Source organism: Enoplosus armatus, chromosome 12 (assembly GCF_043641665.1).
Source record: "Enoplosus armatus isolate fEnoArm2 chromosome 12, fEnoArm2.hap1, whole genome shotgun sequence".
Taxonomy (NCBI): Eukaryota; Metazoa; Chordata; class Actinopteri; order Centrarchiformes; family Enoplosidae; genus Enoplosus; species Enoplosus armatus.
The window spans coordinates 15,604,118-15,617,571 of NC_092191.1; the positions used below are offsets into that span (position 1 = coordinate 15,604,118).

Below are 13,454 nucleotides of genomic sequence, written 5' to 3' on the forward strand. Positions count from 1 at the left end.
TGACCGGTTGAGTCGCGGATCAGGAAACAGGAGCGTGTCTCCGGAGAGCGCCGGACATGTGGCTCGGCCCCTTTTACGCAGCCAAATTCAGGAACAGGAACAGCAATTCAGCAGCGTCAAGAGTGCGCTCTCCAGACGCGTCAAGTACGCAAAACACCGGAAACAAGGACGATTTACCCTTCAAATTAAAACAAATGTGTTGGTTTGTAGAAAACAAGTTTACTGGATGAATGTAATGTTTGGAAATATTGATAATCGGTTAGTCTTTCAGAAGGTGATACACATTTTAAGCGCTCTGTCATGGTGGTTGGCGTGTTCGCTAAAAACACAAAAATACGTTTTAAATGTAGCCATATGCATGAGGACTGTATGTCTGTTTGAACGATGTTATATGTTATAGCAATTACATTATTATAATTCCAGTATTCCTACCCTACACGGCTTTCAGCATTGTCGGCTTTTATTGTGAAAATTAGACCGGAAGTCGCGCTTGATAGTTGCGGCTGGCTGGACAGTGGCGCGCGCCTCTCTTTCCCTCTCTCCCCGTGTGTGTCTCTGTGTCTGTGCGTCGTCGTCTCCGCTCCCCCAGTCTGCTGCTGCACATCTACAACGGAGCCACCACGCCGAGGAGGCGGGCCGACTGTAGCTACACCTCGGCCAGCGGTGCTGGGTCATAGCGCTGGTGGAGGAGGGGGGGAGGGGGGGCAGCACACTGCTCTTCTTGCCCTTCCTAAACCGTGCACAGCCTGAAGCACTGAGGACACCATCACCTCAACGCGCACTGGAATAGTTTTGGTTTTCGCCCAGACGCACCAAGTTGCAGCTGCAGAGGCGCACTTTTCTCCGTGGCTCCTCTCTCCTTCTGCGCTCACAATCCGAAATGGAAGATGGTCCGTCTTCAACAAGCTGTTTCAGAAGGTTAACGGACTGTTTCCTGGGTGCAAGTAGGTATTCCTGATTAACACTGTTAAAGAATTAAACAAAAACCGCAAAAATATAAAAAGCGTTGACTTTCAGTAACAGGACAGTACATCGCGGAAACATGGACATATTTTGGTCCAGCGGGCGGATGTTATTTGCCCATGTGTCTACCCAACTTTATGAATGACAGATTGATAGCTGATGGGTGGGGACTTCATCGGAGGAGCACCGGGCAGGACTGTAATTCGGAAAATGTAGCGCGTGTCTCTCTAGTCCTCTTTCATAGAATATATAGAGCGGGTTTATGAATCCCGTCCCGGGCTTGAGTTGGTCCGGTCTGTCATGGAGGGGACAGTCAGCAGTGCTGCTGCAGTGAGACATGGCATCACAAAGCGAAGCGAAGTCTGCAGCTTGAACCGGAGTGATGATAGAAAGTGTAAATACTGTTCGCTCCCCAAGTACAATAAAATGTTCCCGTAGAAATGTGATTTCTGGGTTAATGCTCCTATAGAAATTCGTATATTATTATAATTATTCTAACTAACATTTTTCATATTTATTGTAACACTCATATAGATACAGTTATCCATATAACACTCAGAGTATTCATATTCTTATTCCGTAGATGTGATAAATGTTAAGTGTCCTACTAAAAATGATGATGGCTTTTATGTCAGCTTTTTTTATGATTGTAAATGTCAGACGCAGGTATCCTTCACAATTTAACATTATTTTCACTGAAAAAATTATGAAATATATTGAGAAATTGGTGCATGAGAAAAAATACACAGAAAGTTTAGTGAATGCATTTGTAATATTTTTTGCCACTGCAGTAAATATCCTCTTTATTCGCCAATAATAAACATATTTCCTTTTCATATCTGTGCTACTCAGTGGTGAATTTTACAGTCCTTGTTGCATATTTTGGCATTTCATCTTTCTTTTTTTTTGTAATATTGCCGTGGGAACTTCTACTTTAGAGATTATTGTAATTTATAATGTCTATGATCGTAACTCTCTTGAATAACCGCATAAATAACTCTGCCGGTGGTTACAGTTGTCTCGGTGGCACCTCGAGTGACCTTTAGTGGCAACCCTGTAATAACAAGTTAGCAGCAGTTTGGTGCCTGGGATACTGAGTGATGCCAAGGTACACACATAGCAGTAAACTGCAGTCATGGAATGTATTATTGAGGTACAGTATGAAGGTATCCCGCCCCTCATACTGACCAAAAAAGGACAAGAATTTCAGATTTCACAAAGCTTCCACACTTTTTTGAACGAAAAATACAACAGTAAATGTGGGTTTCTGCAGCTGTCAAGAGTTGAGCACCTGAAAGTAACATCTACTGCAGGATGAGCTGGAATATTCAGCTGTTTTATTCTACTTTTTAATACTATAAACAAGTCATTTACAAATACATTGACCTGAGAACAACTTCATCATCGACTGTCTGCTTCCACTTTTGCTATAATTGTCATTATGTGTGAGTATCACAGATCACATTTATGCTGCTCTTTTCTTTTTTTTCAAATGCTGTACAGCTGTCAATTAATCTGGGTTAAATGTAGGATTAATTTGACACACTGTTTGCCTTCTCACTGCACGTTTCTCTGGGACTGGTTTGAGATCAGGGAATGAATTGATTAAACTTTATCCAAGGCACAAAAACACGTGAACACATTTATTTCTGAACTAGAATAGAAGTCAAATCACCTGCTCCGCATGTTTTTATAGCACTGTTTACAGAGACTCCTTTCCACAAATATCAGACATGTGATGGATCACTTTAAATGTATCCAACAGAGAGGAGTGCAGGGATTTTATTGTGGTTAAAAGTGCTCTTTTGTTTTCTAGCAACTGCTGGCATGTTTATCCTCCTACCATTGTTTGTCCTTTCTGAAATGGGACTGGTTGCTGGACTGTCCAGCAAATCCAGCCCTCCCTGGAGAGACAGACTCCAGTTTGTAAAGACAGCATGTTGGCTCAGTCGCTCCCTGGTTGCTGCTATAACTCTAAGCAGCAAGTTTGTTCTTGGATATTATAGCTGTGTGTAGCCTCACGTTGTGGGAACATATACATGCATTGTTTGTGGGTATTCTGGTCCGTACCGGAGGTCAGTCTGGGTCAGCCCTAATGTGATCTCACAGGCATTTTCAGACCCAATTGGTCGTCGACGAATTGCTTGACTTGGTGAAGAAGGCTGCATTGTCAGGCAGGAAGTGCTCACGCTGGACATTTCCTGCCCCTCCGCATGCCCTCTCTCTCTCACAGTGAGGACAGCGCAGTCACTGAACATATGAAAACATGTAGCGCGTGATATGATAGGAATATGAAAATGAAAGCTTGATTGAAATTTGAATGGCTAAATAATTCCAGACTGGGCTGAGCACATGCCAAATTGCCTCTCTTTGTGATTTGTCTTCGGTGTTTATTTAAACTCTCAGGAAATTCAAGCCAAAGAAAATTAGCTTGTTATGCAGTTTGAACCCTTTTTTTTTTTTTTTTTTTTTTTTATATGAAGATCTGTGCAGGACTGGATCAGCGCCAGGGCACAGTGCGCCATCTGAGCGGCAAAACAGATGACATTCTCCTCAAGGCGTCCGTTGACCCCCTTGTCAGCTTGTCGTGGGTTGGTATCTGAGGGGATGGGAAAAGGCCACATGCATGTAGATTTCTTTACAACTTGTCCTCGTGTCAAGGCTCATAAAAGAACACGGCACTGGAGAAGACGCAAGGATCTGTGGTTCTCATTATCCGGGTCCCCACTGGCCCCTCGGCTGAGCGACTGCAGAGTTCAGCATCAGTCCAGATGTGGAGCAGGGAACATGACCCCTGATTACTGATGTGGCCCTGGGGAGGAGGGGGGGGGCGCAGCGCTACATGAGGCGAGATGCTGAGCGAGATGCTGACTCCAAGGCAGCAACTGCAACGTTACTGATGAGCAGTGTTGTAGGCGGTGTGTTCGACCACCTCTGGCTGACGTTCAGTTTCCTTTCACTGAAGAAATGCACAAGGAAGTTCTGAGTGCATAAGTTGATGGTGAAGGTTGAGCCGCTGTGTGTCTGTAACTGCAGTCAAGAGTGTTGCTGCTTGCCTGTGACCACACTATTAGGCTGTGGATCAAGGGACATGCCTTATCTACATCTCAGTTTGCCATTTATAGCCCTTACCCTTTACGTCTAATGACCTGGACCATGGAAGTGGAAATAATGCAAATTACATTTCCATGGAAATCTCCCTCTCTCTCTCTCTCTCTCTCTCTCTCTCTCTCTCTCTCTCTCTCTCTCTCTCGAGTGTGAGGTGTGAGCTTGCATGTTTGTGGAGCAGTGTTTGTATTCACCATGTGGGGGCGTGTCTCTGGAAGTGATGGGACTGCAGTGAAACCGCGTTTTCTTCATTTGACACCTTTTCACTGACTGGTGTATTGATTTAGCCGGTCACCTCACCCTTGGCTGCTGTGGAATGTGGGTGTGTGTGTGTGTGTGTGTGTGTGTGTGTTCACCTGCGTATGGACACACACATACCCAGGTTCACAGGCCCGATGAATAAATGAGGTGAGCAGTGGGAGGGCAGTCAAAGCGTTTCCATCTTCAGTGTTCGCTCTTTTTTCCCCCCTCTTTGCGGCTCACTGAATGTCAGTGTCAGACGCTGTGCTCCAGCCCTCCCATAGATAAGATAAGAACCACATGCTCTTCCCACCTCCTGGCAAGGGAGTCCCAGGCGGACCTGCTGACGCACGCACCCCGCAGCCCCCCCTCCTTCCCCTTTCCTGCCTCAGCCTCATGTCAGTAAGTGAAAAGTAGTACCTTGGCAGCTTGCCCGTGACTCTCTGCCAGAAGGAGTGTGCTTCAAGAGAAGTGGTCTTTTCCCTTTTTCTCTCATGTGCATTTTTCATCTATGTGTTGCAGAGGAGGAACATCTTGCTCACTAAACATCGGCACTGCCGGGGTCGGCCTCTGCCGTTGACATTGCCGCTCGACATCATCTGACAGGAGCGCTGAAGACACGCGTTCACGTCAGCTCAGGCGCTATCACAAAGATAGCTCACTGCTTCATGGGAAACAGAGATGAGGGATGAAGTTAGGGTGGAGCTGGCTGTTGTTTTTAGCAGCTCTTGAAATGTTCCTTTATCTGCATATGTGAGTTGATTGTTTCAATTAAAGCAATACTTTCCTTTGGTAGTTTCTCCAGCAATTTGCAATATTACATAGGAAGAATTATAAAATTAGATAAATCCTCCTATTATCTGATAGATATTTGTCTAATTCTTGCAGTGTTTTCGCAAAAAAAAACACTGGTAACCCAAATAGCAACCCATGTCAAATGAAGTCACACCTCACCCTCAACTACATTAACTAACCACCGTCCCTCCAACTGAGTGAATGCCTCATCAACTCTCTCTCAGCTGAGAAGCCTTGTTAAGTAGCCCCTATCCCCCCTTGTTGTGTAATGTCTATTTTTGGGAAAGAGTTTTACCTGAGTTAACCTGACAGGCTAGATTAAGGGCAAAGGGTTCCTGCAATATGTTCAACATAGTGGCTAGCTCATGAAGCATTCACATCTATATATCAAATCTGTTGCTGCACTAAAAATAAACTAAAAGATAACTTTAAATAGATGTAATCACATGTTGTGATTGTCATGGATTTATTTTACCAATCATATAACTTGTATATGTATATATTTTGAAAAATATTTAACCGCAGTTTATGAAGAAATTACACAAAAATGTTGGAAATTGCACCACACGTTTTCAGAGCTGCTGCAGTCTTTTTGGGCTCCAATGGTTGCAGGAGACAACAGTTTTGATCAACCATTACCATAATTGTTTAAAGAGTAACTCACCACCAGGATAAACACACCAGCATGACTGTGTGTTCAGAAGTGTGCTCTGTTGCACCTGTAACCACTCCTTGTCTTGGTGTACACGTGTACATCACTGCCAAGAGGTGAGAAGTTCAACCACTGGAGGTTAAATACATATTTGTACTGTCACAAAACGGACAAAACAAACAATCTGAAGACATCACATTGGTTTCTGGAAAGTTGTGATGGTTATTTTCTATTTTCTGTCATTCTATAGCCTAAATGATTATTCAGTGTATTAAAACAATTATTTGACAGATTAATTGATGATTTGAAAAAAATCATAATTCCACCTAAATTACAGTGAGATCCTTGTGGGACTGCATTGGGTAAGAAGCATACTTTGTGATATGTTGATGACACTTTTATTGGGAAATTCAGATTTTTAGAATAGTGTCCTTCAAGTTGAAAAGAGGAAGCTGATCAGCAGTTGAAGACATCCAGTGCAATCACCATCTTTGTTCCTCAGCTCTCAGATGAAGGCTGAAGTGATGACATGAAGCGTGGTGTTGCATCAGAGCAGTGACAGAGGGAGGGTGTACAGGCTTAAATCAAACAGAATGTAAATGGTAAAATAAGGACAGAGAGAGAAATGAGGCCTTGTTTCACAGGGGTTTCTTCTCTTTTCCTGTTCTCTGAAGGAGCTTCCTATGAAGAGATGTAGCGTCAGACATACTCTGGCGCTTTCCATCTTGTGTGCCATTGATAAATGTTGACCTGCAAAGTGTCTTATAATGGCTTGTGACTCACCACAACTGACTCGGTATCAGGTTTCACTGCTGATGCTTGTTTCAATACTTTAAAGTTGCTATGCTAATACAAAGCATGAAAAATATTTATTGAAACTAAGCACATTTTATTATACGGTGGAGTGAATTACTTAGAGTTTACAGAATCTCTACAAGCCATTTACTTTTCCATATAAAATCAGGCCGTGCCTAATTGATTTCCTTAATAAAATGCTCATAAACTTGAATTGTAGCTCCTTTTTCAGGATGTTTTAATGCCTGAAATTCCATATTAATACCACAAACTGGTGCTGACACAATATAGATGTAAACGCATTCCCCATCAAACAGGAGCGCGTTCGTACTGAAGCTTGGACGTGAGACCCAGACAGACTGTGACTGGTTTGGCCTTCCCTTCCCAGTCCCAGGGTGTGGTGTGCTGTAGTCAAGATAAGTGTTATGCAACAATACCTCACTGCATGAACTCAGTTTTTACACAGGAAGCTCGAGTCTGAGTCAGGCACCCAAATCTCTGCCAAATGGGCTTCAGCCACTCACAAACATGCTGCACAATAAAACGCTTCCCGTCTATACGCTTGTCTGAATGAGAGACTTAATTTTGACTTGAATTAAGTACTGTATTAAATACAATAATAAGGTACTTATACTTCACACAAGTATTTCTATTTTGTGCTAAACTACATTTCAAAGGGAAATATTGTACTTTTTACTCAACTACATAAAAAACATGCTACATGTATAAAATACAACGCATTGTGAAAGACTAAGCCAGTGGTTGCCAACCTTTTTGGCTTGTGGCCCTCTAATCTAATAATGTCATATATTATAATAATGGCCACAGGGAACATTTTTCTGCAGAGCAAGTACTTTTACTTTTGATACTTTTAAGTGCATTTTGATGATAATTCTTCTGTACTTTCACTTAGGATTTGATTGCTTACTTAGTAACTTTTATCTGAGTATTTTTATATTAAGGTACTGGTATTTTTTACGTGAGTACAGATTCTGAATTCTTCTTCCACCACTGTTTGAACGTACTCATGAACATGTCAAGTAAATTATCCTCTGCTGCAGCCTTTGCACAGCCCTACAGTACAGAGACTATATATATGTTGTAAACATGGGAAGACATAGCTGCTCTGGCAGAAAGTTCACAGACTGGCTCAAGATTTTGAAAATGTTAAAATGGGACAAATCTAAAAGAGCCTGTTAGATGATGAGGTTTCGCACTTACTTAGTTTGTACACTTTGATATGTTTATGTTCGACATGTCAGACATTGTGTTTATTAGAATCAAATCCAAAACATTGTCTTCAGCAGCTCTGGCCCCAGCGCGAAGGAAAATTTCACTGAGGTTTGACAAAATAAAAGAAAAAGACTCTGGTCAAACCAGCGACCAAGCCTTCGCTTCTGCCACAGCAGTCTCTCTCTCTCCTGATTGAGCGAGCACATGTGGTTCCCAGTGGGGTTAACCATTCTGGACCACAGCATGTGGGACAGATCTGGCTCCACCTTTGATTAGCCGTCGTAGTCGCAGGCCCAGGACACTGACGCATATCCCACAGCTCTGAGTGTCACTGCGGTCACATTAGGTTGAGCCGTGGCTCGAAAGATTTCAGAAGGAATCAGAGGGAAAGTCTGTAAGGTCGGCAGAAAGTAGCAGGAATGTAGAAAAAAAGTGCCATCAATCACCACCACGCTGCAATATAGTGGCTGTTGGGTCAAAGCAGCCATTCCTCTGGCTTCTTTTTCCAGAGCGCTTTAGAGATTGACGATATTTACAGTTATGACCTTTTCCAATAACCAGTGATTTCTTCTTCCAGTCCAGAGGAATACATTTAATGTGTCCAGCTGCCACCAGTGGAGTTTACCTGAACTAAGATGCTGCCATGGCTTTATTAGCATCTGTTTTAAACAGCCTGCACTCACAGAAATAAATTATTTTAACAAAATATGTAACATTGATGTAACATTTCCAAACATCTTTGCTCTTACAAGTTGACCCTTGAAGGCTTTCCTGTCATGTGCTCTGCCTTCCGTTAATGCATCATAATATTGAATTACATTGTCTTAAGACTTCACTGTAAGCATTCAATCACTGCATCATCATTTTATAGGGTGTGTCTGGTCTGATGTAGGTTATTCCTTTGTGCAATAGAGCTCCATCGTCGTTCAAAAACTATTAAAAACACACCAGTGAGCCACACTGTTGCACTGTGTGACATGTTCCTTCATTACAATGAACATGGCCACTGTAGTTTAGTTTGAGTCAGTCCCAGAAACACTGGAGCAACACGTGTGTATTAATCCGCAGCTGAAATTAGTCCCCAACAAATTAACTCCTGTTTGAATAATAATGTAAACTACACTGCCCAGCTGTTTGAAGAAATTATTTTACCTTTTTTTGTTGTTTAAATGAAAGCATATATTTGTAACCTGTTTTTAGATTTATGTCTTAGGTTGGAACAAATGGGCGTGGAGTTGACAGCCACAGACAGAAGTCAGAAAGCATTGAAAGAGACATTGTTGGTTTTGGTCTTTTTATGTGTTGTTGATAATAACAAAACTATAGGCCAACCTTATCCTTTAAGCAGTTATTGGCCTGATAGCTTACAGATATATTGTGCTCCCTACTTATCTTACTCTTTTCACATTCTTCTTAGCTGAGGCAAAGGTTAAGGGTTGAGTTAGGGGTCAGAAATAGTGGCTATTCTTGAGAGACGTGGTTTGCTTTATCTTTGCCAATAAGGCTTTATAAATGCCCCCTTTTTTTTAAAATAATTTTTGCTAGTGTGGGCTAGTCATTTTAAGCACAGGGTTGCGCCTAGAACACCACTACAGTTTGTTTTTGCCCCATGGAAATAGGACATTTGACTATTTTTGTCCACGTCCACACATATGATAGCTAAATAATTTTCAGAACCCGTCGACACAAAACTTGTATTCATAAATTGATACAGCGTCTTTGTCTTTAGTGTCACTAATCACAGAGCCTTCTTTGTGTTCCAAATAGGACAAAGTCGAAAGGGTCTTTTCGCAGTGCTCCCATTTTACTCCTCTTTGTGTGTCTTTCTGTCCCCTGCAGCTCCCTTCACCCCCCCTTAACTTTCTCTGATTTATTAAGCTGTATTCTGCCGATGTGCGTCAGAGCTGGCCAGGAGTCTCGTGAGGCGTTCCGCTCCTGAAGATCTGTGTCTCGTGTCTGGACAGCGTCAGACCGCAGCGTCCTCCACCCCCCAAACTTACCCCCACCTCTGTTTGCCTTATTTGCCTGCAACCACAAGCCTGTTCGACCCACACACACACACACACACACACACACACACATACACAGTGAGCAGATGATCCATCGTAACTGAAGATCAAATGATTTGTTCTGGGGGAATAGATCAAAGGTCGAAGATAGCTGCTCAGCCTGTTTACCAGAGTCAGGAGCACTTTGATTCTAAAATTACATTCAAATTAAAAGTAAAAGTTATTCCTCGAATGCAATTTTTAAACACTTTTTAGAGATGTACAGGAGTTACCTGCAGCTGAAGTGAATGCTTCTGTCTTCTGCATCTGGTTTTATTTTGTCATCTGGCACAACAGTCGAGCCCGTGCCACCCTCCAAGTACAGTTCTGTAGCCATTCACTACCCTGATATCATATGGGATTTCAGACAGACACCCCACTTAGTAATATTTTCATGCCGCGTGTGTGTGTATGTTTGTGTGTCTGACGGCAGAACACATGCCTCCCAGCTGCATGTCCTCCTGTGATTCATACTTGAAGGGAGTCTACACAGATGCTGCTGATAACCAGACGTTTCGTGAGAAAGCGGTACAAAAAAAAGGATCAGGCCTGTCTGAATACAACAGCCTTCTTTCTACTACTATCTGATAACAGATACATTCACTGTGTACCATACCATAGGATTTGTTTTTTCTTCTCCAGTGGTATTATTTTTGGTTGCATTTCATGTCAGTGTTGAGTTCACGGTCTCATGACGAGATGACGTTACAGGTCTTTGTTTTAGACACACACTCCATTTACGTGAGTGACCTAAACACGATGGTTTCCTAGTGCATCACGACGGCCTCTCAGACGCCAGCGGGTGTATTGAAAACAACTTTCCCTCAACGATGGTCTGGCAAATGGCTTTTTTCCCTGACAACAAAGACAGTAAACAGCAGCACTTAGCGAGCTCTCAAGAACCTAATTGCCTATTAAGCACAATCGAGTCCTCCTTTATCCTGCTGCCTCTGTTGGGGGCTCCTCTCCCTGGAGACACAGCTTTACAGTAAACATAAGTGAGCTAGCCCGGCTATCTGAGAGCTTTCACTGGGCGCTCCTGCTGCCGCTCTCACCTCACAGTAAAGAGAAAGAGAGATGACCTTCGGCTGTTTCCAGCCTGTGCGTTTGTTTGGGTGACTGTCGGGAACACCGTGGCCCTTTGGCAGCGTGTTATATGCCATTATTTCCATCCTCTAATAACTTTATGTTTCTCTCCTCCATGTTGCTAGCATTTCAACATAGCATAGCAACATCTCCCAGTGTTTTTTTTTTTTTTTTTACACTTAACTTGACAACTAAGTCATGACTAAAGTTGTGTAGTGGGTGATCTAAAAGACGTTTTTTGTTTTCTGTACTCTTCAGGCTTGACAGATGAGAAAGTGAAGGCCTACCTCTCGCTGCACCCGCAGATGCTGGACGACTTTGTGCTGGAGAGTGTGAGCGCAGAGACGTTGGACAGATGGCTGAAGAGGAAGACCAGCAGCAGGCCTGCAGGTATATCCACTCCCACACACACAGGGGCAAACATGGAAACATACACACACACACATGCTGCAGCTCTCTGGATCACTGTGACATAACGATTGGATCAGCGGATTTCAGTATATTGACGCAGAGTTGTAATTTCTGTAATATTTTGCTTTGGTTAAATGTTTGTACTTTTTAGCTCACATAATCCCATATGAGGTCCCGACTAGTCAACCACAAATACAGACTGCCCTGAATATCTGCAGCCACGTCAGTCGTTTGCTTTTATTGCAATGAAAAATAAAACCTTTTCTCTTAAAGTCCAAGGGATAACCAGAGTGTGCCTCTGCGGGCTGTATTTATTACCCCGGCCATTTGCAGTACAAATCACTCATCTTCACATGTGTCTCCTTTAATCGTCAGTGTGTGTGATAGACAGAAGAAAGGGAGAGGGAACGGGCATGTCGGGTGTTTACGGGTCATTAGATGTGTTTGAGCGGGCCGAGTTGAGTCTGTGCCGTGCACTCCACACACAGCGGACTGTTTCTCAGACCAACCGCATCCATCAAGGGCCCACAGGGCTGGCACTCTGCCCAGTCGAGCTGCTGACGTCAGAGGCGACCTCCAGAGACATGCAGCCGGCTGAAGGGGGCCCAGGGGAGGGGGAGGGATGGAGGTGGTGGCGGTGGTGGGGGGTTGTGCTGGCTCAGGGTGTGGGTGTGTTGAAGTGAAGGGGGAAACTGGCGGAGGATGGATTTGTCACATTTTGGAGCTGCTTTCTACATGAGCTCTACAGACAGTAGTGTTGTTTCTCAAGTCTGGGCCTGCATTTGAAACAGTTTCCTGTATATATTATATGTGTGTGTGTGTGTGTGTGTTTAGGTTGACAGGTACCAAATAGAGGCCCTTATGTTAATCATTCTTGCTGGCGCCAAGTAGGAATAACTACTTTCACCCATGTAATTCAGGTCAGAGCAGATGAAGCCTGTGCAAAGCTGATTCACAAAACTTCATCGCGGAGCAGACTCAATAATTTAAAGAACCATACAAATCATTTTGTTTACTACAAATAACTTATACTTAACATAGCTGCTGACTGTTTTCTAAGGCATGTTTTAGCATTTAAGATTTTAAATTTGTGTTCGCCTCCCTTCTTTTCGGCCACTGATTTCCATTTATTTCAATACTCGCAGGAAAACTGGCTTGAGTCAGGCAGCCCATCACTGTGAACATAGTCAAAGTTATAATCGCGCAGAAAAAGTCTGCACTGCATTAGCGCACAGCCATAACATAATTCTGACAAAAAAACAAAAGCAGACATGGTGTTCATCACGTGTTTTAAGCAAGTTTCAAATTTCAAAGTTGATTCCCATGTTGCATGCTAACCGCTGACTGCCTGTAAGGTCTAAAGTGCTATGACATGCTTTAGAAAGTGGTCAATAGTAATGCCAATGTTATTACTGATCCCCTGACAGGTGTAAAGCTCCTGGTAAAATGGTTATCCGCATCGATTTGTTGGATGCGGAAACACAGTGGAGGACCAGGAACGATAGAGTCAAATCACAGTATTAGCTAGTCAACAATAGCATTTCCCCACCTGCATACCTCTATTCTGCACTTCACTTACTGACGAATGTAGGTCATATGTAGCATCTCGATCCCTGTCAACGGATGGCTGATCAAGCCCATTTTAATCCTAATATGTAAAACGTGGTGACGTACAGTAGATATTTCTTGGATATTTTTCTTTCTTTTCTTGTTTTAGTTATTTTTTGTCATTGTATGCATGTATTAATGGTAGACAGCAGAGAGCTGACATGAAATGAGGGGAGAGAGAGATGAGGTACCCCTATTTCTTGGATTTTAATTTTGTTAAAGTAGTTCTTCTGTTTCTCTCTATCATCTAAGTTGGCTAAAAACATTTCCAACTTTTATTTGGAAATTGATTTTAGATCCACTTTGATGAAAATGCTGAAGTAAATGTTGTTTTGGTGAAAAGTCTCTTCATACTGCACAGCTTGCCATATGCAGCTTTAGTGTCACTTTGTGGAGCTCCACAGATTTTACACATCAAAGTCTGCTCACAGGTTTTTGAGGAGTACCACTGCATATGTATAAAGTTGTATAAAGGCTTTTGTCTCTCCAGTGTGTGCGAAATTGGATAAATGTCC

General features: G+C 42.8%; 1 protein-coding gene across 1 annotated transcript in view; it reads left to right on the forward strand.

Moving 5' to 3' along the window:
- Positions 1–880: 880 nt before the first annotated feature.
- The window catches only part of pde10a (phosphodiesterase 10A), a 33,082-nt gene continuing 20,508 nt past the window's right edge, over positions 881–13,454 (forward strand). The window contains exons 1-2 of the mRNA XM_070916165.1: positions 881–944; positions 11,179–11,310. Of these exons, the coding sequence (XP_070772266.1) occupies positions 881–944; positions 11,179–11,310 (196 nt within the window). The remainder of the gene's footprint in view (positions 945–11,178; positions 11,311–13,454) is intronic.